This window comes from Grus americana, chromosome 6 (genome assembly GCF_028858705.1).
Source record: "Grus americana isolate bGruAme1 chromosome 6, bGruAme1.mat, whole genome shotgun sequence".
Classification (NCBI taxonomy): domain Eukaryota; kingdom Metazoa; phylum Chordata; class Aves; order Gruiformes; family Gruidae; genus Grus; species Grus americana.
In genome coordinates this window covers 22,254,167-22,280,558 of record NC_072857.1, presented here as the reverse complement: position 1 = coordinate 22,280,558, position 26,392 = coordinate 22,254,167, and the positions used below count along the sequence as shown (strand labels likewise).

Genomic DNA, 26,392 nt, shown 5'->3' with positions numbered 1-26,392 from the left:
TTCGTTTTTCATTTCAAGTTTATTAAAACTTTAGCAGTACAAATGATCCAGGTTTTAGATTATCAAAAGACCAAACTGAAGTCCACATCTTAAAAAAAGGCGTTCCCCAAAATGTCTCTAAAACTTTGAGACAATGGAAACAGTAAGTCCACAAACTCATCCATGCCTGTCATCATCTGTTCCAGGACTTGTTTCATGATCGGACTTTTTATCCTTACTAGGGGCATGATCTCTTTCCTGACTCTCTGATTTTTGGTTTATTTCTTTTTCTGCTGAGGATCTGGTCTTTTCCTTTTCTTTACTGCTGCGTGAATATGATTTTTTTGATTCTCTCTCTTTGCTACTTGGTCTCTTTTTTGAGTCTGGAGTTCTATCCTGATCTCTACTAGACTTCTTATCTTTACTGGATTCAGGACTGCTACTTTCTCGGCTTTTTGAACGCCTCTTCCTTTGGCTTTCAGTATCATTCCTCTTATATGAGCTTCTACTTTCTCTATTTGAATACCTCTCTCTGTTTCTGCTTTGACTTTCCTCCCTCTCTGAGCTCCTTGAATCTCTCCTCCTCCTGTTTTCTCTCCCTCTGTATTTATCTGGTGTACCTCTCCTTTCTCTGCTTCTTGATCTTCCTCTTCTTCTTGTTTCTCTATCTCTGTTCCTTGAATAATCTTTACTTCTACTGCGATCTCGATCTCTGCTTCTCGATCTTCCCCTCCTACCCCTATCTCTGCTTTTGCTTCGATCCCTTGTTCTACTGCTGGAACTATGTTTTCCTCTAGCATGCTCACGCTCTTTACTTCTTGACTTATGTTTCTCCCTGTCTTTACTCTTTCTATGGTCTTGGTCATTACTTCTTGAGCCTGCCCTTTTACTTCTCTCCTTGCTCCTACTTCTTTCTTTATCTCTCCCTCTAGAATCATAGCGCTTTTCCTTTTCTCTACCTTTCTCATGGTCTCTCTCTTTGCTTCTTGATCTTATTCTCTTTTCATCATGTCTACTGTGCTTAGAGTCTCTTTCTTTACTTTTTGATTTCTCTCGGCTTTTACTATGGCTTCTAGATTTAGCTCTTTTCTTGGCCTTGCTTTTGTTATGCTTGTCATCTTTTTCTGAATTCCTTCTTGTCTCCCTGTCTTTACTGCTGGATTTGTGATCTTTTTTCTTCTCTTTTTCCCCTCTTCTGCTTGGGCTTTCAGAAACTTGTCTGTGGTCTGATATTTTCCTCTCTTTTCCTCTTCCTGGGCTTTTTTGATTATCTTTCTTGTTTTCATTTATTTCACTCCTTGGAGAGAGAAAGATACAATTTTTTAAGTAAAAAAAAAAATCTGAAAAATTAAATCAAAAGTGAGACAGCTTCACAACTGAAACTTAAATCACACTAGGTCATCTATATTAATAGCTATGTATTTACAGTAGCATAATTAAAATCAGACACAGTTAAGTAATGGGATAACCAAGTCAGTGCCCTGGTTTTTTGGAAGTAACTGTAATTGAAAATCTAAGACGATAGGTATTACTTTTATTATATAAAAAAATTTCAATCTGGAAAGAAATAATCTTACTTGTCCCCTTTTATCCATCTTTCTCCACTAGACACTCTCATTCTTTGAGCTCTTTGCATTTCTTGCCTCCAATGTGGAGGAGTTTCACTGCGCCGGAATCGATCTCTTGACCTGGATCTGGAAGGTGTCCGATAACGCTTGAAGGGAAAAAAGAGAAAATTGGGTATAAGTTTGAATTTCACATGCTGTGACAGGTAACCAAGATTTTTAACCCTGGCAGTCAATTCTACATAGGACCTAACATGACACTTAGCATGTATATACCAAGTTTACATTGACAAGTTATTAAACTTACTGAAAAATATATCTGACATTCAGCTAAAGCAGAAATACAAAATGTCTGATCAAATAACTATTTTTAAGGATACTTCTATTTTAGGATTTTTGTACTCTGCTGAGAGGTTTTCTCCTGTTGCTTTTAATTAGCACAAATGCAACTCACTTTTCTAACAATGAAAATTCTTCTTAGCTTTGACAAGCAACACAAAAACCATACTTCATACTTTTTCTTTTAGGTTTTCACTAAAGATCTGAGGGATAGAGACTTCTGTTACTAAAAACATTTGCTACAAGCATTGCATAGCATATGGCTTCACAAAATCAGAAGAACCAATCTGACAGCTCCCCCCTGCCAAAAAGGGGGAGAAGCCTTCCCCACATTCCTGGCACTCATGTCGTACTGGCTTTGGTGTTCACTAGAACTCTTTTTGAGCTAATTCCATTCACCAATCCACAGAATACTGCAGTAACACAAAGAAAGCTTCCCCCCCAGCTCAGTACGCAAACAGGAAATTTATTTAATTTTCCCTGTTGTCTTCCTTCAAGCCTCAGTCCCCAAATCAATTATGATGTACCATAAATCCTGTTTGGTTTGGGTTTTTGTTTGGTTTGTATTTGCTTTTTTAAAAATCAACCATCCTAATGAAAATGGTTAGTAACACCAGCAGTAAGACTGTGCTACCACCTTGTTTATTTTGGAGAACAGATTGTAAACATTTACCCTTGGTCCTCTTCCTTTTATTTTCCTTCCAGATCTGGTCACTAACAGCCTCCTCTGGTATGTTGACTGTGAATTCGATAGATTACTAAAAATAATTTTAAAAAAGTCATATTGTTTATGACATCAAAGAAAGAAGGAAAGATAAAATAAAACCAATTTTAAAACCTCTCCAGAAATTAAACTAAATGAAACACATTTAATTTTATTTTTTATCAGTGCAGACAGTAACTACCACACAGTAAAAACTTCAGATTCTGCAACCAGAAAATATTTTACAAGATTTCCAGGGTTTCCCACTTTTGAAAGAAGAATGAGTTATAGACTCAGATTGGACAGTTCCAATAAATTCTAAATGAGATTGCAAAGCATTTTACCTTCTTTTTTTGAATCAGTCATTTTACATTTTTCATTCACTAAAACCATTTTCAAAGACTAAGCCTTTGTTCTAAGACAAAGGCAACAGTTGCCAATGAACTGAAAAATCCATTTTTCATCCAGCAGTGCTCACAACATGGAACTGTTTAATAGCGAAACGAATCACTTGACATTAGAGTCCTAAAACAGTAATGTGACCATACCACTGTCAGCACAGTCAAACTCAGACACGTTACCTTTCTCTTTCCTTCTCTCTGCTTTTCCTCTCTTTTTCTTTCTCATCTACTTTCGGAGGACTTTTCCTCATCAGGAACCGGTTTTCAGGTACAGGAGGAATTTCTTCAGGACGGACAGTAGATAACGGCTGTGCTTCAGGGTTTTCATCTTCGCTTTCACTGGATGAGCTTTATTTTTGTATAAAAAAATTTATACTTTGAGTTATTTGGATAGGGGAATTTCTTTCAATCTATTGAAATAATTCAGAAATTCTCTTAATTCAATACACAATGATACTTCAAGAAACTCAGGAAACAGCTATTTCAGAAGCAATTTTTTTTCCCGTGATATCTTTGCTCCAAAATGTACAACTGCAGTAGATTTCTGACGAACATTTTTTATCTATGACTTCCAATGGTGCAACACTGAACATACATTTACCCTCTATTTAGATACAGTTTTAAAAAATTATTTTCTTTTAAAAACACTATCAGGAGAATCAAATTCAAATTGTACACTAGCATATATAACTCGCTGCAAACTATTGTAATTCCAAGCACTCGATATAAACAAACTTGTGTGAAATGGGCTTAGTCTCACAGAAACAGAGTTTAGGCAGCATTGACTTAAGTAAACATTTCTTACATTTTACTGCTAGCTTAGAAAAATGTGACTTGCACTGACACAACTTGCATCTCACATTGAGCAATAAGCAAAACTATTAGGTTAGAAATAACATTTTCAGAAGCAAGAGTGCCTTTTGAGGTTTATTATCTTCCAGTGAAACTGCAAGACTTTTGGCATATCAGACAGACGTAATGTTGTTAACTATGTTCATTTATTACTTTTTTGTTTAGTTTTGCTTTTATTCCTGCATACCAAGTTCTTCTAAGTCGCACTGCATATAATTTAAATTGAATTGTACAGAAGTGAATTTAGGGAAACAAGCTATCACCACCCATTTCAAACCAAGAACTCCTGCAACTTTTCAAGCCAAATATAAGTAAGTCTCAGTCCATTCCTCCACTCCTTTGCAAGCTGCAGCACTTATGCACATGGACACTGTCCTTGCCATCATATAAAAAATTTTAAGTTTGCATATGGAAACTGATTTTCTCCCAAACTTCAAAATACCTACTTCACTAGTTACAGAATATAATTCTGTAGCTATAGGACAAGAAAATGGTCCTGCATGGTGTACATGTAACCAAACAAAACAAATCTCAAAATTGACCTTTTCTTGCTTTTCTTTCTCTTTTTCTTTTCTTTCTTATGTTTCTTGGAATTTTTCTTGTGTTTCTTTTTTCGTTTTTTAGATTTCTCTTCTGAAGCACTCTCAGAATCCGATGATGAATCAGATGATGATTCTGAATCACTTGAACTTTCCGAGTCACTGGATGAGGAAGACGACTTGTGTCTTTTCTTTTCTTCTTTCTTGGCTTTAAGTCAGAATAGCAAATACACATTTTAATATCAAACACTTCTAAAGAAATCTCAGAAAAAATAATCTAGTATCTGCCCAAGCTTTTAACTGTATCATGAGACTACTTCATCAAAATACTTAAGAAAAAATTGAAATTTTGGAGAAAACACTGTTTCTCCCAAGTAAATTAAACTTCTTTCATGGTGTTTTCTAGGTGTTTATTCACAAGCCTCACTAAAGCCGGACAACCAACTGAAACACAACCTCTGTACCTCACAGATTACAGTAGTCTTCTGGTCATTTCTCTGTGCAGTATAAACTAGCAAGTTGTCTTACCTGTTTAGGACAGCCTGCTGATTGAAATCAGCTGGGTCTCACCAGATGATTTTAGAGCTTCTTGAAAGATGCTTCCAGAAGACAGGTGTCTCATTACATTTTTTACTTCCCTTGTTGGTCCAGACCAAGATACCTGGTCTCTTTTCCTAAACATTTACTCAACGTCCTTATTAAAGCACTATATTTAATAAAAAGTGTCCGTAATATTTTATATCAGTTTTAGATTGTCTAAATGTATATATGTCTAAATGTACAGAGTGTAACAAGTACATATTTATAAAAGAAAACTAATCAGTTTCCAAATTAATTTCAATCACAGGAGCCTGTTGTCACATAGGCCTGGTGACACCCAAACAATAAGAGGAATCTCACCTGAAATCTAAATACCATGAACACAAAAAGTACTAAAGAAGTTAACTAATTTCTAAGTCCCAAGACACTTTCAAATGCTTCTTATCTATTCAATACTTTTTGGTTTGGCCCATTCAGAAAAACCCACTATATTGCACTATCTTGTTTCCTACATGCCTTCAGGCAAAACAAGAGGTCAGTTTCAGAAATGTCTGAATAAGGCATCAATAAATGCAGTTATTTCCTGTATTTTGTCCCTCCTGCATCTGTTTTAAGTGTGTCAAAAACTATCTCTACAGTTTTATGTGCATTCTTGTAACACATTTTGGTATGTTATAGTTACTTCTTTAAAATAAGTAAGTAACAGATAGAAATGGAGGTGAGTTAGTGAGCAACTACCTCAACAAACATAATGTGATTCTTAACATGCAGCAAATAACATCAATGGCAGATGTATTTGGGAAATCGTGGCAGGTAGGGAGTGAAACAACAAACACTCTCCCCCCAGAAAAATCCCCAAACAATTAATCAAACAAAATACCAACCAAAAAAGCCCCCACCCAACCAAAAAGCCTAGAACTGTTTACACAGAAAAGATAGGATATCTAGCAAGAGGTTTTGGATATACTTTCTGGTGACACCTAATTATCTCTGTCCAGCAGCAAATGCTATTTTGAATACTGAACCAACCTGGTGCTGGCCAATTACAGATCACAACAACAAATTAAACCAACCCTGCAGCATGAAGGTCAGTAAGAAAGAAACAGACTTCTATTTACAGTCCAACTGTTTCCAGCTCATTAGCTTCAGGATCCGGTTTCAACTTATGACCACATCTGAAATAGATACATCACTTCCTACTCCATTCACTGTGACCTACAGTATTTGCCAGACTTCATGAACTACATGATCACTCTGCATGGCACAGCCAAGCTCACTTCACATCTCAGCTTGTTATGGACTATAGCAAGTCTTACATTAGCCCCGTTATATCAGACTCCTGGACTTGAAATGAAGAAATGACCTGGCCAGAAAGCAGTCAGGCTTAGGCACAAAAGTCAGAACAGATGATCTTATCTTGTAATTCACAGCAGTGACCCTCAAATAGTTACCTTATATAAAGTTCAATAACCTGTGTTGGACTACAGCAGTCTTCAAAAGAGGGTGCCTTTACTTTAGGACATTTAGACAGGTATTTTCCCTGATAATTTTTTTTCCAGTATTTAATTACCCTGCTGTTCAGAGTATCAGGTCTTTTCTTCTATTTTGCATGCATCTTGCTTGAATTATTTGCCATGGGTTCCTATTACATCTTTCAGTACTCGATTAAGGACCCACTGTTTCTTAGTAATTGACTCCTAAGAGATATGCATTAGGGAATACTACCATACTTGATTCTTGTTGATCAGATGACATCGTTAACTGTGAGAAGTCCTGTATCACAAATGCCTCTGCACATAGACGTTTTTGTAGACAAGGAACCTACCACACAACTGCAACAACAGAGGAAGGGGGAAAGAAAAGGGGGGGGGGCGGAGGAAAAAAACCCCACATCTCCAGCTTCACTTTGAACAGTTTCAGCTAAAGCCAAAACAGTTTATACCTAGTGGCCAATTCACTAGGGAAAAAAAAAAAAAGAAATCTGGAACAGAAAAGCCTGACACAACTGTTCATAACAACCAGCTTGTGGAAAGGGGGCTAACAATGATGTGTAACAAGCTTGCAGAAGAAAGGAGTACGCTAGGGGCTGAATGGGTAAGAAAAGAGGAAAGGTAGGATACACAAATCAGAAATCAAGGTAAGACATGACTTACCAGAATCACCGCTTTCTAAGACTGCTCTTATTCAACAGATATTTCATGATTCCTAAATGTGTAACTTTGTACTATCAGTGCTTGATAATTTGTACTGATACTTTTTCTTTTCCCTAAAGAAACTACACGGATAGAATGACCTAATTACAATATTGTTCTTTGATGAATTATGAAGGCAGCCATAATCTGCCTTAATTGCAGAAAGCACGCTTTTACAAGCGGTGATTCTACAGGGACATCTATAACATCAATGAAGATCATGAATCAAGCCTAGCACTGTTCTGTGCAGAATCCCCTAGAAATACACTTTTCATGAGAAATCTTCATTAGAGATTCTTGTTAAAAACTGCCCAATGCACAAAGCAGTTTCATTTTTTTATTTGTTTTTGAACCAGAATGTCAGTGTCTTACATTCTTGAAAACATCACAGATAAACCTTTGATTAAGCAAAGTCATGATTTCAAACAATGCAGCCAGGCTTGTTTGACTAGACCCCCTTCTGCAAAACTTTGTCAATTGGTATCAAACTCCTATTTGTCTTTAGGAAAATTAGTATTATGTTACTTGTTCCACACTTTTTCTTGAGAATTTTATTAGTTTAGCTAGTCCATAATGACCTTTCTAAAAACTGGCTTGTGCTTAGCTTGCCTTTTTTTTTCCCCTCCCAGTTTTCAGGATTTTCCCTGGAACTTTAAGATAAATAATACCACTGAAACCTAAACATAATAATACCTAAAAATAATACCACTTTGCCAGAGAGATTCTTCTTTTACAATTTAGCTTCTCTCATTAATTTTCGATAACTCCTCCAACTTTAAGGAATAAAAATGAAAAAAACCCAAAGGAAAAGACGACGAACATTCCACTTTTCTAGGTAATCATCCTCTCAAATCCCAAGTGAAAGCTGCTGATCTAGGCCACTGTAATACTGTAATTGTGATCGCTGTATCATTCAATTCGCATAGTATCCACTAAGTTAGCCAGTCAAGTCATCATCCACTCATCCCTAAATAAATCCAATTCTTCTATACAAAGAGATACATTTGCTTCCTTCATAATGCACTTCATCTGGATATTCATCATGATACCCAAAAAATCTGATTGCCTTTCCTCAACTTTAACCTAAGAAAAACACATTCACACCAAGCACCTAAATTCTACTGTGATCCCATCTGCTGCCGCCATCCTTGCTTCCCTGCTAAACCCAAGAATTATCGGTTCTATTTTCATTCCATAAAGACTTGTTTAATTCCTTCATGTTGCCCACCAGACAAGTTCATACAATAAACAGTTTAAACCTCCCTTGCTATCATATTGTACCCTCCCACAGAAATTCGCCACTATACTTCCCTCTCTGGCAACCTCCTTATTCCTTTGTCTTAACAGCAAATTCTTAGCAGCAGTGTCCTCTGGTAACTGCCTCGTATTTCACAGTATTAGTTCCCTTTTGCCTCCTATAGTAATGTGCTACAAACAGTTCCACTGTTAGATGACTCTCTGTTAATGATCTTCCATGACACTGCTCACCTCCCAGAAACTGCTCCTCCTATCTGGATTCCCTGGTCTCATTCATATATTGACAGGCCCAAGGGCCTCTCCTGCTCCACTTGCAGCTTTGGACTGCAGCTTAGAAAATTTTCTTCTGCTGATATGATGACAAACTGTTCCTCCTATCTCCTCTGCCTCAGGTCAGCACAGCTCATCAACGGTTCCACATTGTGCGTTTAGCAAACAGTTCCAGCCGTACTATAATCTCTCACAGTAGCAGCAGATTTCCCTTTCCAGGTCCTATAGACAGCCTTTCCCTTTCAACAGCAGGATTCTCCACTCACTGGGATCTCCATCATGGTCTGTCAGGTCACGCCTTCATCAGGCTGGCTGTGCATTAGTGCTCATTAGGGCCCCCACACCCCTGCACTCAGCTCTGCCCTCCACCTGCCTAATCCTGGCATCTAAGGCCTCTTGTTCTCCAAACACTCCTGCTGTCCACCATTAGCTAGCACTGTGCCTTATAGTCAGTTGAGCAGGCTATTCCATCACCCTGGCACCAACTTCCCTCCGTGGCACACCAGACCAGCTACAGGAAGCAGAGTCCCCAGGATCCCAGCAGTACTGAGGTGAAGAGCTACAAGGACACAGACAAATGAGTAGGACCAGACAGTCAGATCTTTCCAAAAGCCTGTTCTTTTAGGAGAAGTTAAAGGAAAAAAAACATTTTGTATGTATTTTATTCACTCTTTTGATGACAAATACTTTAAAGTCCTGCCTAATGGCTTTAAGTCATCAGACTGCTCAGTGCCAAAACTTTCATTTAGCCACTCAATTTCAAGCGTTCTAGAGTGGACTAAAAAGGGAGTGTAGCATATCAAGGAAGACATGTATACAGGGGGTATCTTGCCCACTAGCTTCAACTATTCTATATCTTTATTGGTTTATTTTATTTTCTAACCTATGCCACCCATACACTTTCTAACGGACACCATACTCCTGAGTACTGTCCAGAAAAACAAAATTATGTCCAAACACTCAGGGTGACTTATTAGGTAATCTAAGAAGTTCTAGAACCTTTGAGAAATCAGGAGACATAAAATAACTTTGCTTGGAATTCTGAGGTATGGAAGAGATCACTTCAGACTCCAAATTCATTCTGCTAGACATCACAGCAGGTGAACACAGAACTGCATCAAAAAGGAGAGGAAAAACCAAGAAGCTCAAGTTTGAATGCCTGTATTTTCCTTAGGCCAAAGAAACAACTATTCTTGTCTTGTGCTTCAATATCCTTGGTGCAACCCCTCACAGTACATAGCAGCAGCAGATGCTACAAATGAAAAAGCATGATGATCCCTATCATAGTTCCTATCAAACATGCATCCTGGGTTTCCTCTAATGAGATTCTCCACAGTGACAGCAACATCTTAGATTGAGCCTTATTTTGTAAGAGAAGCAGAATCCAATCTCTAATACCATGTTCAGCTCTGGAATGGCAGAGCAGGGCATTAATTCCAGAAAGAAAGGCAGGTTCTGTCATATTCCTGTTTAAGAACATAGTTTGTAGTAACTTAAAAAGGGTATCTACTAAAGGGCAATTCCAACCTTTTCTACTCTTAAGTGCCTATTCTGAAGTTTTACCTGAAAGAAACTTGAAATAAGTTCAATATCTGCAAAAAAAAGCAGTAGTTGTCAAATAAAGTCAGACTGCCATCAATCTTAAAGTAGCACTCTACTTTCTATGGGACAAGTGCTTGCCAGCTTTATAACAAAATTTAGCTAGTATAAGGAAATCCAAGACAGGAAAAGCTTTCAAGAAAGCATATACGATGTTTCTTTAATGTCTTTTGCATCAATACTTTTAAAGTTTTTTAGAAGACAAACTGTACAGCAATGTTATTCACTTTTTCACCAATTGTCTCTCCACCCATCACAAAAAAAACTTCTAAATATTTTTATAAGCAACTGACAGGAAAGAAAATGAACAAAACTACCTCATAGTTTGCATCTATGTAAATGTACAGTTCAACTTTACCTTTGGATTTTGGAATTAGCTCTCCACAACTCAGTATGCGTACTTCAGCATATGGTTTACTAGATGCATCTGTTTTCTGGTTTTCTATTTCTCTCACAACTTCCTGACCTGAGATGACTTGTCCAAAAACAACATGATGTCTGAAGAATTCAAACAAAAGTAAGAATGCTTAATACTTAAATTTTCTCCAGGCAGTTCCCAAACATAAGAAGATAAGAGATATTTACCCATCTAAGTGAGGTGTAGGTTTAGTTGTTCTGTTGTTTCCAGATGTTAAAGAGAAAAACAAAGTCAGTATTAGTGGAAAGCAGCATTTGAAGCATGTCATACACACATATGAGGGTGAAAGTTATTTTGAGTGAACTAATAAAATTGAACAACACCAATATATATTATTCTAAGTTTGTGTACAGTTAAAAGTATTTCATGTTTTATAAACTACCTACTCAATTCATTACTTTATCATGTTTTACTGAACAAAAGTGCACATACATTTTTAGATAGTATCCTCATATAGGATATAATAAGTATTCTATTTATTAAATTATATAAGTAATTTTTATATCTGTTCCTGATAGTAAGGCAACCGTCTCGGAGCAGGAAAACTGCAAATAATCTTCTATACATTAGAAAATAATCAGAAATCAAAGGAAGAAAAAATATCAGTATGTACAGATCATCTGACATAGAAGTAGAACTGTCTTTCTCTCAGCCTTCCCCTATTACTAAGGCATACAGATGTCAGCCATGGCAGAAGTAAAAAAACTGTGATAATTACAGTAATGATCAGTCAGGAAATCTGAAATAAGGGTCTAATGGTAAGTGACAGCACAACTCACCATGTTAATTAAGGTCATGAAACATGGGTAAGCGTAATGTATTTCAAGAATGTTTTCTGTAGATAAATTAGACTTAAGAAGAGTCTACTGCAATGTATTTTTAAGAATTTAAGTTTTAACTGCAAATGAGATTGCACTGGAAAGTTATTTGTGACAAAAAAAAATCCTCTACTACTTTTGAGAGCCCCCAGAGCTGTTTTGCTTCCTTCCAGACAACACTTATTACAAGAAAGTGATAAGAGTTCTACAAGAAACTAATAGGTTTCCTTTATTGCCCAAGTTAGAACACAGCTACTGAAAACTACCAAAAGCTCTTTTTCATGGACAATAAACACTAAACACAAAAGTGATAAAAGCAGTCAGGCTCCCTGAACAGTGCATTAGGAAAACGGCTACTATCATGCAACTTTATGAAAAAACATCAACTTTGGATTTGGATAGGAGCTAGTCTTAAATATTTTAAAGGATTACCTTTACAGCTACCAATGGCAATCACATACACGATTCAGGACAGTACAATACTTACATAAAGAACTGTGAACCATTTGTATCTTTCCCTCGGTTGGCCATTGAAAGGAGAAATTCTTTGTTGTGCTTTACAGCAAAGCTTTCATCTAAAGAAAGTGTTTTCAGATACTTTAAATATACCACATATGCTTTGATAAATGCTATAATCTAAGTAAACTCATCCTTATTAAATAAATCTGCTAGTCACTTTAGTAAAAAGTTGTATTAAAAATAGATTTGAAATAATAGCTTTTAAAAATATATTATTCCCTCCATTCTAAATAATGCAATTTAATAAGAAATATGAATTAATGGTTTATAGCCTAAGGAAAAAAACAACCCTAAAAAATTGAATATTCTTGTTTAAGAGATTTGTTTCCTACCAACATTAGCAGAAACCTCAGCATGTTAACATTTGTTGCTCTTTCTATTCTGCACATACTGATCATTGTCTCTCTGGAGCAGAAGTTTTTAGCTGTGCATTAACTATTAAGAAATGCCTCATTTTCAGGCAGTTTTGTTGGTTTATTATTTTTTAATACACATGGATATCCAGTTTGACAGCAATCCCAAACAACTTCTGTTTGTCTGTCAGACACACAGATGAACTATGAAGCTGGCCATTATGCAAATACGTTTAACTTGAATGAATCCTACTTCTGATGAGCAAATCATTGTAACAACTCCAACTAAATTTCAATGAAACTGTGAAATGTAATCACTATTCTTCATTTAAGACATCTGTAAGATATTATCCCCTCTCCCTCCTTTCCCAAAACAGCATAAAGGCTGTTGGGGGATCCAAACTCTTCAGACAGAGGAAGTTTGCTCAATATTGTTTAGGTACAGATGGCAGGAGCAAGCATTAACAAAGAAGAAAAGTATGCTATCTGTAAGGCTATGGTTTCACATCACACTCTGTCACCGGCAGTGAAAGGGACAATGCCACTCACTCTCCAGTCACCTCTACAACTGCTATCTGGCATAACATTAGGCGTCAATCTAACCCTACAGTGAGCTGCTGAAGGGATCCACAAAAGCAACAACTCCAACAAATTCAGTTTCATACTGTGGCCGAGTTGAACAGCCAACTTCCAACTGCCAGAAGGTAGGGAGAGGTTTTGCTCCTTCTTCCATCTCTGCCAATCATGCATTTCCTCAAACTGAGCTACTCATTTGTGTTGGTTCTGATGCCAAATTATTGAATTGGGTCCACTCACTAATATGGAAAATAACTACATTTTTTTTGCTGCAATAGTCTTTGGGCATTTTAGCAAGCTGAATCAGCTGAAAGTTTGATCTGAATGAGAGTCAGTGCAAGGTAAGACCTCCTCCCTCTTTTGGCAGCTGCAAACTGTTGAATCAGCTCAAGGTCTGATATAAAATTGCAGCCTGGTCCTACTAAAATAGTGAGTAATTCTCTTAATTGTTTGCTGCAAGTTCAGACAAGAACCAGTGTTAAAAGAAATGTGACAGGGAGGAGCATAACCGCTCCTGCTGGTGGCATCTAGCCATCACATGGGTTTAGGTGTAAAACTGTAAAAAGTGTAAAAACTGCTCCAAGAACACAGAGATGCTCCACTATGCTCTGGACAAACACAGGCTGAGAAACGCACTGGGGTGCAGAAGAGGTACTTCTTGTGCAACACTGACTGAAAAAGAACCAGGACTGTGAGAAAGCTGATGGCCTCTTTATCACTAATTCCTCTTGAGTTCAGGAAAGTAGGGCTTTATGCTTTCTTTTAAATAAACATTTGCAAGGAAACCTGACTCCATCATGCCTTTCTCCAACTTTTAGCTAGCTGCTCAAATCAAGTGTATGTTTAAAAAGTTATAAAAATGTAAATCTGGTAAAATAGACAAGTACAAAGGAGTTTGGGTTTAATTTTTCAGTAATTAAAAAGGTTCATATCTTAAAAGTAAAATAAAATAACCTAAACTGGACAGTCCAAGGCCTCTAAGACCAGACAAAAATCTTAAAAAAACCAGTGGAGTTCAGGTTTACAGAACAGAGACTGCAGAATGTAAAGGTGATTGCTTATAGTAACATCAGAATACAGCAGACTGATAAAACTCTTACCTTCAAAAAAGCCACCATAAATGGATTCTCCTCCCCTGCCATTTCCTTGAAAGAGGAAAAGTGACAGTTACAACTGTATTAAAAGGGTCGTATTATGTGGAAGGTGCTTCATAATACGAAATACCGATCCAACTGCATTCAAGTCACTGACATTATTCTTCAAGATATGCAAAGATCAAGACACATCTTCATAGTCCCAAAGCAAACTTGAAAAACAAGAAAGTATTCTCCCATGGTCTCACTTTTTTATTTATTTCCCAGCAGCAGATATATTATTTTACTCTCACATTTAAACGTTTCAATAGAAAGTACTTAGTCCTGAGATAACGGAGCAAAAGCATGTGTGTGCACACACGTGTATAAGTTTATTATATAAGTATTCATGTAAAGGTTCTTATGCAGAAAAAAGGGAAAAAAACAGTTGAATCACAGAATAATTAATATAAGTAAATGATGCTACACAGAACTCCTGTTAAAATTTTCTTCAAAGATGCACATCATACCTTCACTGAAGTCACCTCCTTGGATCATAAAATCTTTCACAACCCTGTGAAACAGACAACTTTTGTAATGCAATGGCTTTTGGGTGGATTTTCCTGTACCCTTTTCACCTAAAGGAGGAGAAGAGGAACAAAACCCAAAATTACTCTGTGTACCTGTAGAATCTCCACTACAAAAAAGTGGTGCTACATAAGCACTTAATGAAAATCATCTGCTAAACTCTGAAAAATTCGCTTATGAGGCAGGCACATACCTGTAATACAAACAAGAAACTAGCATTTAAGAAAGCAGAGCAGAAACTACCTTCTGTCTCTACGGTTATACTAGAAGAACTCCTCACTGACGTTAGTCTACAACTCTGGTCTCTTCCACGCAGATTGACTGAAATTAAACAGTCAATTTAGGTTTAAGATAACTGGCATTGCTCAGAATCATGCAACAAACACTCAGACTTTCAGTTATAACACAGCAAGGTTAAGGTACCATAAAAGCTCGTAAGAAAAACAAAGAGGCAGGGGGAAGGAGAAGGAATCTCATTCCATCCCCCGCTCATGATTACAACTGCCATCCTCCTTCCTTACATCAGCTCTGGTGCGCAAGACCCATAAGCAGACTCTGCTTCAGCTACAACACTACCTACTTTCCCTGCTACCCCTCAGATAAGGTCTCCGATGAATTAGCAAGATGAATGGCTCATGGTGGGTCTTGTGAATGGCAGAGCCAACCTCAAGGTAGGAGTAAGGTAATCAGTGGGAGTATGTTGGAAGGAAAAGGATCTCTTCCTCTCAGTGCTGGCAAACCATTAGACTGTATCTTCCTATAATCTTACTCTGAGCTATTAAACTGGCAGCTTCTGCCAAGGGCAGTTGACTCTGAACTTACCTTATGGTGCCTCCATATGGATTTGACTAGCTAGAAAAAACACTTTTGATAGGAACTTTGATAAACATGAAGCTGTATCTGTTCCACTAACTTAACATATGCCTAATGTAGGTATGCCAGGAAAACACGGAGCTGTTGTCCTCTGATTTAAGAAGGCAGCACATACTTTTCAAAACTGCCCCAAAAAAATGAGTAAGCAAAACAAATAAAACCAAAATTTGAATTAATTTGCTGACGATCAATATCATAAACACTCTTCCCATACATTTTCCTCACTATTCTTAAACAGGCTAGAGCAGCAAAGTAATTCAGCATCTGAATTTGATTTTGAATGTCAGCAACTAAGTATGAACTCAGCAGTACTTGTTCCTGACCAGAAATGCTGTTGAAAGACTTCAAGTGAAAAACTTAACGCAGTAGCAGGGAATAACACCTTTATGCAGTAAATCTGACTTTTGGGCAGTTGATAGCAGATCAAGAATCCCATGACCACAACATAAAGCCATTAAAAAAAAAAAAAATCACTTTATGGTTAATCTGATTTTGTGCCAGTAAACCTAATGTCAAATCAGAAAATACCTATATTCCTGCAGACATCATGAATGGTGCATTAAGTGTTCCACCTAAATTGACATGAATGTAATTATGCACCCACACCCGATTCAGATCATATTAGTACTACTGACTGATTCAGTATTAACAGCTACAGAGCCTTGATCTGAAAAACAACAGAGCTGGAAGGAACGGAAGCAGAAATGCTGAAGGCAGAAAGCATATATGCTATTTATGTATTCACAAAATTATTCTTGTCTTCATAAATTCAAGTTTTGCTAAACTGTCAGCATTTTCAACAAAAGCATGCAGTCCACAGGACAAGAATTCTGTTTGGAAATGCTTCCAGGAGATAAACTTCTCAGTATTTTGTTTAAGAAATAATCTGAATTTCAATAGGAATGGAAATCACCAGTCTCCGTCAACAAAGAAAAATTAGAATGAAGAAAAAAACCCCTAATGAATATCAACAATACCTTTCAAATACCTCAAAGCATCAAGATTGAAAAGTAAGTCTGGATGGTTGACCTCTTACTGGCTACCTTTCAAGGCTGGATGATGTTATATAATGTGAATGCTAATATCTATGCTAGCAACAGAAAATCAGCTTACTGTATCCGTATTTAAAGTTCATTACTATATACTCCTGGCAACATACTAAGCCAAAGCTACAACTGCTTTGATTCTGTATCAGATGTATATGCAAAATTAGCTAAATCTCTAGAGATACAAAGAACCAATGTTTTATGTATGTATTTTTATATGTAGAAGTGTCAGGAAAAATAACACAGACATCAAACTAGCTAACGTGTTACATTAAAAATTATAAATAAAGTTAAAAATCTACAAACCTGTGCAAAGGCAGCGAAAATTCTCACATGTCTTTGGACACACATCTGAAAACAGTTCAAAGACCACTCTACCAGCTAGAAAAAGAAAGCCATATTTATTATGAAGTTAATTGGTATTTGTATTATTCTTATAGATCTTATATGAATATCGTGTTACTGAACGGATATTTTAACTGTCTTACCAGGTACATTGTTGATGGCTATGTCAAAAAAGCAACGAGGTCTCTGGACCTTTACTCCCATGGCTTCAAAAGTTTAAATACTGTAAGTAATAAAAATAACATTTAGTTTTTCCTTTTGCAGAGTGAAACTATGTGTAAGTCAGTGTAGAAGATTGTACAAAGACAACAAAAACTGCAGAAAAGCAAACCTTCAAAAAAAGAGAGAGCTAACAAGTATTTTTAAAGGTTCAGAAAACACAAAGTATTTTAGGTCATTTTCATGTTCTGTAGACTCGAATGAGTCATTTTATTCATATTTGCTGCAACAGTAGTAAATTTAAATTTGAGTGCCATACTTCAGATGAGCAAATACAAAAAGAAAAGATACCGTAAGGTATGTGGATAATAAAGCTTTAAATCTTCTTGCTATCCAGATAGTATAGATAATCACCTAAGTTGTCTGCTCCTAGAATTGTATATCCTAGGTAGAATAAGCATGGGGAGTGCGGGGGAGAAGCTTTGCGACCAAACAACTTGAGTGCTCCCAAACGTTAAACATTTAGCTACAATGCTTGACGAAGGAGGGATTTAACTCCTGCTTTACAGGCAATTTGCTTGAGAAATGTGGAAATATGCCTTAACATTTATATACAGTATTTTATTAAAGATAAATGCAAACTATCTAAATACAGGACACAATTTTTATTTCAAACCTTGATAGTGACTAAAACTAAATTGTAAAACAAATGTTAATATACCTATGTCAGTCAATTTTTAACTCAGTTTTGTAGAGAACAGGGTGGGAGAGAGAAAGAAGAAAAAGAATTCTACCTGAATTCCTATTCTCACCAACTTTTGCTCAATTTGATGTTTTTCTACCTCTACATTGTCTCACGAACAGTGGAACAAATGAAGTTTAGTCAGTGTTCTAAATATTACCGTTAGCGTCCCCTCCACTTGCCCTAAATCCTCCAATAATATCTCCTAAATACTGGCTGCACTTGGTTCTAAATGACAGTTATGTCAACTGGTCAGTATGAAGACCCTGACTGGACAAACACCAGGCCAAGTAAATATACGTAACTCTCAAGCTCATGTTGCCCAGCAAACCAGGCTAAAATATCAATGACATTTATCCTACCTACTTACAAGTCAAGGGAGCATTTCCTCTCCAATAAAACAAATAAACAAAAATTGAAAACACCAAGAATAAAGTCAGAAAATTACAAGCTCAATAGTACTATATGTCTGGTAACAATAGGGCCTACATGACTTGTGTATTTAACTCTTCAAATTTATTTTCAATTAGAATGTGAACATTCTTAACCCACAATACTTTGCATTTTTTAACTGTGAACTTGATGGAATTTTACTAGTGAAGGGAATACGATTTTAAAGTCAACCAAAAGATGCTCACTATACATATACACAAAAATGTGCTATGCAGAAGGGCAATCTTGAGAAGTCAGCTCACTTCTTCCTTCCAAAACTCTGTAAGAAAGGACAATAAAACAACCCAAGTACTATTGTGAAATATTCAAGCCATTCATCATTCTCAACCACCTCCTGTTTGAGCAGCCTCTTACTAAATAGAAACTATACCCAAAAAAAACCCCAAACAAACAAAACCCAAAAAACCACTTCAGTATATCTAACGAAAGAGGCCTGTTTGTTTTATTTCTGAAAGTTGAATTACAGTTCAGCTTAGAGCATATTTGGTTTTATTGACAAATACACCAAAAATATTTAGTCTTGTCAGAACAGCTGCATCTATAACCAATGCATCACCAGCTGTGTCCATCAGGGTTCACATCCCTTCACACCTCCATCAGCCTCATATCAGCAGGATAAAGCTGGCCAATTCACGGCCAGGCTGCAGACAGCTGTTCTCCTTCAAAATGATCTGTGCCAGTAGAAAAAGATAACCATCCCAAACTGTTCACAAGCATCTCTCTGCCAGAGATTATCACTCATATGTGTTGATATGCTTAAAAATACATCTTGGGAAATTTTTTTCAAAATCACCTGTGCTAGGAAGGATCTGGCAATAATACGGTTTAACATAAACTGGCTCCTTTTGACTGAAACAGGCTAGAAAGCAATCACAGATGCACATCACCTGCAATATCAACGTGTCACACATCTCACAAGAGCTGATGGCAAGCAGCAATACAGTAGTATTTCCTAGTTTTATGAGGGGAAAAAAACCCCTTTATTTGTAACTATGCTCAACAGGCCATGGCACTACCCTACCCATTTGTTTCAGTCCCTGCACAGGACAGAACACATTTGGAGCAAAGATGTATTCAGTAGGAAAAATATATATTGTATCCTATTCCTTCACTTCTTTCTCTGTTATCATCAGCTCGCCCCTATTTTTAATTTCTCCTTGACCTTGCATCAATTTACAATTATCTTATGCATTGGTCTTCATTCAATGTCCAAATGAAATGAACAATCAATTGCATAAATTCCCATTCCTAGCATTTTGTTTCAGGCCAACTACAAATGCAGGAAGACAAAACTACATTGATTTATATTGCAAAGATAGCCATCTGGAATCTTCAGAAATGTATTTTTAAACAAAATTTTGAGTCCAGAAAATGCAAATGCACAAAGTGAATTCTGAACATATCACATTCACTAAGGCTGTGGTTCCAGTCACTTGAAGCCAATATAAATGTGGGCTGATAACACAACAGAGGGCTCATACATCCAAGTGTTTAGCTTTCATACAGGTGGCCACTTAGCTGCATAAAAACTATCCTTTCCTCCCCTCCAAGAAAAGATTTGGCAGTAGCACATATCAGCTTAAAATGAAGGTGGAGCCACAGACTAAAAATGTTATATGTTCGTTCCAGTATGGTGTAAACTGGAAATGAATTTGATTGTGAAATGGGAGACGTGAAATTTTGTTCCTAGTTCTGTTCCTATGTCAGAGCTTCCAGCTCCAGTATGATACTGAAGGTGTGAACAACAAAAATCCAACCAGCCCAACCATCAATCTCCATCATTTCCTCAGCATTTTCCCCAAATACCACCATCTTTTCCTCTGTGTTTCATCATCAAAAAACTCTGAATTAGCAGCAATGACAACTAAGGATTTTTTTTTTCCTTTTACTAATCAGCAGCACAGATTTTTGGTGTCAGAAGATTTAAGAATAAGGTACTACACTTGAACACATTTCAGGTTTAGGATGCTGTCTTTGCAATCACATGGAATTAACACATCTATAAGAAAAGAAAAACACATATGCATTCTAAACAGGTCTATGAAATTTATGCAGAAAGACCTTCTACTCATCATTAGAAATCATATATTATAGATTTTCAATTGGATTGTCCCTTCTAACGGTATTTAGAGGGAAAAAGCCAACCACAAGGGAGACTTTCAACATTTTTGCAAGCAAAAAGCGATTGACACCACTTTCCATCAGGCCTCCTTCTCTAAAATAATATTACGAATCTTTTCTGGACTACTGGCATATTCTGCTACCTCCCCCCCCCCCAAAAAAAAATATCAAATGTAAGAGATACCTGGCACTATGTCCTGGTTTTGGCAGGGATAGAGTTAATTTTCTTCCTAGCAGCTAATATGGTGCTGTGTTTTGGATTTAGGATGAGAATAACCTTGATAACACACCAACATTTTAGTTGTTGCCAAACAGTCAAGGACTTTTCAGCTTCTCATACTGGCCTGCCAACAAGGCGGTGGGGGGCACCCAAGAAGCTGGGAGGGGGCACAGCCAGGACAGCTGACCAAACTGGCCAAAGGGATATTCCATACCACATGACATCATGCTCAGTATATAACTGGGGGTGGGACACAAGGTGGCACGGGTTCAGGAACTAGCTAAGCATTGGCTCTGGGTAGTGAGCAATTGTGCTGTGCATCACTTGTTTTGTATATTCTTTTATCATCATCATTATCTTCCTTTTCTGTCCTATTAAACTGTCTTTATCTCAATCCATGAGTTTTACCTGTTTTTCTTTTCAATTCTCTACCACATCTCACTAGGAGGGAGAAGTGATTGAACAGCTGTGTGGTTGGTTTAGCTGCCTGCTGAGTTAAACCACGACACAGTATCAACCATTGTCTCCCACGGACATGACGAAAGAACCTGCTATCCTCTTAGGGAGATTTAAGAAAATACCATGCTCAGGTGCTGACTAAATATGCAGTACATACTTCTAACACTACTGCACTGCATAGTTCATTTACATCACTTTCAGTATGATTTTTTGCAATTATTAACATTAATTTAGTCTTCTGGTACTAAAGTATATACAGAATACACACTCCGTTACAACAGCTTAGCTGGGAGAATGTAACATTCAGCTGAGAAGGTAGTAACATTCTTCTAATCTATTTAAACATAAATACAGGTTCCTACTAGATCATGCCCTTTGTTTTATTTTCCTAGGAAAGAGGCACCTACAATGAAAAAGATGTTAAAATATCTAACCACACTCTTGTAAATAGCAAGCAAAAAGCTTTGTTGTCAAGACTCAGTCATGATATTCTATTATCTAATTTATGCAGAAAGGTGTTTTTTTTTTTTTTCCTGTTAAGATTTGTGCAAAAATACAGGTGGTTTCTCCCAGGTCTATGCATCTGGGAGAAAAGGGAAAAAAGCTTTTAAAGGGTCTAGTGTAATCTCCAAGCCATTTACTCATTAGGATCCCCAAACTAAATTTCAGAAGTGGAATCCCTTCCTACCTCTGTTACTGAAGAGGAGAATAAGGCAAGACCATGCAACAGTAGGAGACAGTTCTTACTGCTGACCCATACTTGCCAACCATAACAAAAAAAAAAAAAAGAGGCTTGTTCTATCTTTTTTTATTCTTGTGTTCTCCTCCTTTCTCTACTACTTTAGCTCTAGATCCCTTCCCTGCCTTATCCCAGCCTCCTGCCTAAACCTCACTCCATTAGAAGATGGCCATATTTGCTCCCTGGCACTCACTAACTCTGCTTCCAAATGGAAGATGGCTCCTAAATGCACATTGTACAGAGGAGTGAACTGGTAGTGGAGACATCATGCTGCAGCAGAGTAAAATCCTCTATTGCAGTACATATTCTTCACTCCAAATTCTCTCATAATCCACAGATTTTCTGACATCCTAAGGAGAAAAAAAAAAATCTTTTGATAACAGCTTAATGACTGCTTAGCTAACTTAGAAAAAAATGTTTGTTTTACAGAAGACTGGAAAAATGGGAAGTCTTAATAAGAAATACAGTCCCAAAGGGTGCTCTCAGAGTATTATTGATGATGGTATCCTTTATATGTTCCCCTTCAGATCTACTTCAAATACAGGAACTATACCTTTTCCAAAATCTTTATAAATAATTTTTAAAAACTGAAAATCAAGCTCTGTGAGTTTAGATAATGTTTCATAAATCACATGTAATTTCCATATTTTTATGGTATTTTTATCATGGTAGCACTTAAAAACTTGGGTCATGCTGGACCCCAGTGCATTAATGAATGGAAATAGTGAAACAAAAAGGGGGAAAAAGATGAAGTAAAAAAAAATCCCCAAACAACCAAAACATGAAAACAAAAATATTCTCACCAAAGAAAATATCTATTTTAGAAAATAGACTTTACGCAAAAGAAATGGTCTCGTGATCCTCTTAAAACAGCTCTCAGATGATTTCTAAAATATAATTATCTTTAGTCAAACATTAGGCAACTACTAGCAAAAGTGACTTCTCTATCATCATTATGGAAGATACTTTTCTAATTGTGACTGAATTGTAAGGTAATGTTTAGTACTACAATAGATATTTTGTCCACAGTTTCAATAAACTATTTCTTTTTCTCCTAAGCCACTCTCCTTCAAAGCCTCCTCAAATGACTCAAAGTACAATCATATATACACACAGTACTTATAGTTTGGCCGTGGCTGCAAACAAAATGAGCCTGAAACTCATTATTCATAAAAATCTTTTAAGTGCTTTAAGAAATCCTTAAAAGAGAGAGGTAGAGGACCCTCCTGCCAGCCATGGCAGCTCCTGTAGGCTCCACTTCCCTAGGAGAGGCCTGCAGAGGGGAGGAGAACATGTGGCACGCAGACAGCCCGGTTAGTTCGCCTTCTAGGGGAGGAGGGAGGACTCATTCAAACTCCCGAGCAGGCACCGAGCAGCACCCGAGAGGCCGACCGGGGCGCTGGCAGCGGGCGGGCAGGCAGACGCGCGGCGTGCCCGGCCCGCGGCTCGTTAGACTGCGGAGAGGCACTGCCCGGCCTCACGGACCCTACCACCTGGCGCAATTTTTGCCAGGCCCCGTCCGCCACTTCACCTACCCCTCCTGCTCTCGCCTGCTTTCGGACCCCGCTCGCAGCACCTCACCCCCTTTCCTCTCAGAAGCCACCCGCACTTGGGATGCCCCGGGCGCCCCCTCAGGGAAGCGCTGGACGCCCCCTCCTCGGCCGCGGCCCGCCCGCCCCTCGCACACGGGCCGCCGGGCCTTGCGAGGGGGCGTGTGCGCGGGGAGCCGGCGCGAACGACCGCGACCGCCCCACGCCCGGCCCGGAGCGGCGGCCAGGCCAAGCCAGGCCGGGGTAGTCTCCTATACGAACCGGGGAGGGGCCGCGGCTCCCACCCCCGTCCGTGACCGAGGCTCAGGCCCCGCGGAGCTGCGACCTCCAACCCCCGAGCCCTCGGAGCGCCCACGCCGCGGCCTGGGCCGGGCCTTCGCTCGGCCGCATAGCGACCGCGCCGGACACCCAGCGGCGCCCGGCTGCGGCGCCGGCACTCACCCCGCTCGCGGCCCGCGTCGCCCCGCGCTCCTCAGTGCCTCGCCGCCATGTTAGAGCTGGTGCGGCATAGACTGCGTCAGTGGAAGGAAAGGGCGGGAGGGGGCAACCCCGGGGGCGGCGCGGCGGAGGATAGGTGGGGGTGCGCGGAGACGGGAGAAACGGCACCCCGGCCCAGGAAAGGTGAGGGGAATCGTCAGCCACGGTACAGCCCAGCCCGGCAGCAGGGAGGCGGCGGAGGCCGCTGGGAAGGAGCCGGAGCGATTGGGGGAGGGGGGCTCCCGCCTCCTCGAGCTCGTCAGAGGCGCTCCGCCCCCTCCCGCCGCCCGGCCTGTCGGGGCGGCTGCCGCCCTGCCGCCGGCCTCAGCCGCCGCGCCCCGCCGCCTCAGGCGAGGCTGCGCGTAGGGCGGGAAGGCGCCGGTGGCTGCATCGGACACCGCGGGGGATCTGCCTCTGCCTTCCGTCTGCAGGTACACGTGTGCTTCCCGATCAGACGTGTCCGGGGCTACTGCTGGCCTTGCCTGCTGGCGGGACACCGATGGTGGCTCAGTGAAGAGCCCGAAAAATCGGTAAATGAAACGTCTGAAACGGTACTGGAAGGGTTTAAGGTTACTCCAGCAGTACCTGGCAAACGTCGTTAGGGGTTCTTAAGAACCAAAATGGGAATTTAGACCAACTGTATGCAAAAAAGTTCCCGATAATCATCTGCCATATGTTTGCATTGCCATTCGAAGTTAACTTGTATTTATCTTAAAAATGACATGAAAGTTTATGACAATGCATAAAGCGGTGAGCACGTTCAAAATCAAGTAAGACTTACACAGATGTGTAACCCTCCTTTGAAGGGTTTTAATTCAGACCAGTGGGTATTTGGTTTAGTAATCATAAATAACAGGAAGTAATGTATGGATGGAAGTCCTGCAACTGGCAGTTGAAAAGTCTGTTGAAAGCAGGAAAAATTTCTCCTGAATTTCTGGGGAAAGAATTAAAAATTGAGAGGTTGACCCCTGTGAGTTCTGAAATCCTGAAGAATCTGGTAACTGGACTTTGTTCAATAAATCAACACTGGCTTCAGTACAACATGCTTTGATAAATCTTGTTTTCTTCCCCTATGGGTCCAACTTAAAATTTAAGGTAATTTTATGTAGCATTTTTAATTTGTTTTAGGCATTATTAATTGATTTAATCCAAATGTACTTGACAAGTGAAAATTAAAAAGTTCTGCATCTTGTAAATGAAAAATCCCTACAATTTGCAAAGTCCCCTTCATATGAGCATCTAATAGTTCTCCTCTAAAGTGGGAGATCATATGCCTTGGAGTTCTTACATGAGTTTGCACAAGGCCTGAGATTCTTGAAAAGGTAAGTGCCACCCTTTGAGATCACCTGACAGGGTTTGGCTCTCACTGTTACTTGCTTGCCTGTATAGACTGAAACTAAGGCGATCTGGATTTGCTAGCAGAAGGGTACAGGAGCTGTTCCAGTTACAAATTTTACAGTTAGAAAATTTGTTACAAATCCAGTTAAAAATTTTACATGCTGTTTTTCCAACACACAACAGAACTATAATAAATAAATTAGGGGCTACTTTATTGGTTTGAGTGAGTTCCATATTCATCAGCATCCAATATGTGAGGTATACATATGATCAACAACAGAAAAAAGTAAAAAAACCCAAACCTTTAATAGACAACTGCAAAACAGCTAGTCAATTCAGTAAGAAGTTGGTCACGGTAATAGTCCTGGTTGTGATTTTAAATGGAATTTTAGAACAATCTGAAATTGTTATCATTCTATCTAAATGTCATTATTATCAATGGTGGTGAGAAAAGGTCCAGAAAGATGACCTGGAGCTGTATGTATACAACATAAGCAACATACATGTTGCAACTTATGTTAATTTGTGTTCCAGCATGCATACATTTTTAACTTTTTTTTTTTTTACAAAGCATAAAAGAAACGCCATGTAAAATAAAGTAACGTTAATTCCTTTCAGTGAAGCCAAACTCTTGAACTTCACCCTTCCTGAACTTTAGTCCCTTTGTGATGTTTCTAGGCAGGGAAGATTTTTTTTTTCCCTCCTCAGAATGCATTATATAAATGTCAATTTTATTAATATGACTTCAATAATCAAGATGACCTTGGAACTTTTGTATTATTTTATTTCCTTTGGAAGGTCTAACTGGCTGGAGTTGTCCATCTCAGCTGATGGGAAATGTTCTGCCTTGGGGCGTATCCGCAGTAACTAACAGCGCAGAGACAGATGGAGAACTGAGGCTAAACCAACCACCCGCTTGTTTTCAGTGAGCAGTATCCATCCGTGGCTTGAATGCCGGGTCTTGTGAAAAAGTAAGCTAAGGACTTCTCAGATGGTGTTCTGCGGGTGCGGGGAGGTCTTAAAAGTTGCACAGACAAGATTGCTCCCTTTATTTCCTTATTTAACCTAGCTGGGTGCCGGACTTGCTGTTTCAATAGCCCTCGCTTAAGTGAGCGCTAGCAGCCCCGCAAGCGCACACGCGGGAACGAAAGCCGGGACCGCGGCCTTCGCCTGCCGGCAGCTGGGCTGGGACCGCCGCCGTTCCTCCGCCAGGCGGGAGGACAAGGCGGGCTAGGGCACGACCCAGGTAGCGCCGCCCTCCCGCTGTACGGCGGCGGCTGCTGCCGGTG

General features: G+C 38.9%; 2 protein-coding genes across 12 annotated transcripts in view; one reads left to right on the top strand and one right to left on the bottom strand.

Moving 5' to 3' along the window:
- PPIG (peptidylprolyl isomerase G) lies at positions 1-23,964 on the bottom strand. Its single transcript, XM_054830504.1, has 13 exons — positions 23,730-23,964; positions 16,989-17,068; positions 16,807-16,881; positions 14,524-14,631; positions 14,021-14,065; positions 11,960-12,047; positions 10,822-10,851; positions 10,595-10,734; positions 4,382-4,586; positions 3,168-3,335; positions 2,557-2,641; positions 1,557-1,693; positions 1-1,276 (listed from the first exon to the last, which is right to left on the bottom strand). The coding sequence occupies exons 2-13, from the start codon at positions 17,047-17,049 to the stop codon at positions 157-159; spliced, it is 2,262 nt and encodes a 753-aa protein (XP_054686479.1). The 5' UTR covers positions 17,050-17,068; positions 23,730-23,964; the 3' UTR covers positions 1-156.
- Positions 23,862-26,392, top strand: part of FASTKD1 (FAST kinase domains 1) — a 21,596-nt gene continuing 19,065 nt past the window's right edge. For 5 of the 11 annotated variants that reach the window (XM_054830493.1, XM_054830498.1, XM_054830502.1 and 2 more), the window contains exons 1-2: positions 24,055-24,196; positions 25,902-26,074. The gene's annotated coding sequence lies outside the window, so the exon portion shown is untranslated. Of the gene's footprint in view, positions 23,910-24,054; positions 24,296-24,911; positions 25,088-25,901; positions 26,075-26,095; positions 26,350-26,392 lie in introns of those variants that run through there. The other 6 variants (XM_054830497.1, XM_054830499.1, XM_054830503.1 and 3 more) reach the window with 6 other exon arrangements.

What these genes read in the sequence shown, in the direction of transcription:
- PPIG (XM_054830504.1), bottom strand. Translation starts at nt 17,049, where the DNA reads ATGGGAGTAAAGGTCCAGAGACCTCGTTGCTTTTTTGACATAGCCATC. An exon ending in TTTTCGCTGCCTTTGCACAG is followed by an intron (nt 14,632 to 16,806) that starts GTTTGTAGATTT and finishes CTCCTCCTTTAG; the next exon opens with GTGAAAAGGGTACAGGAAAA. An exon ending in AATGGTTCACAGTTCTTTAT is followed by an intron (nt 10,852 to 11,959) that starts GTAAGTATTGTA and finishes TGGAAACAACAG; the next exon opens with AACAACTAAACCTACACCTC.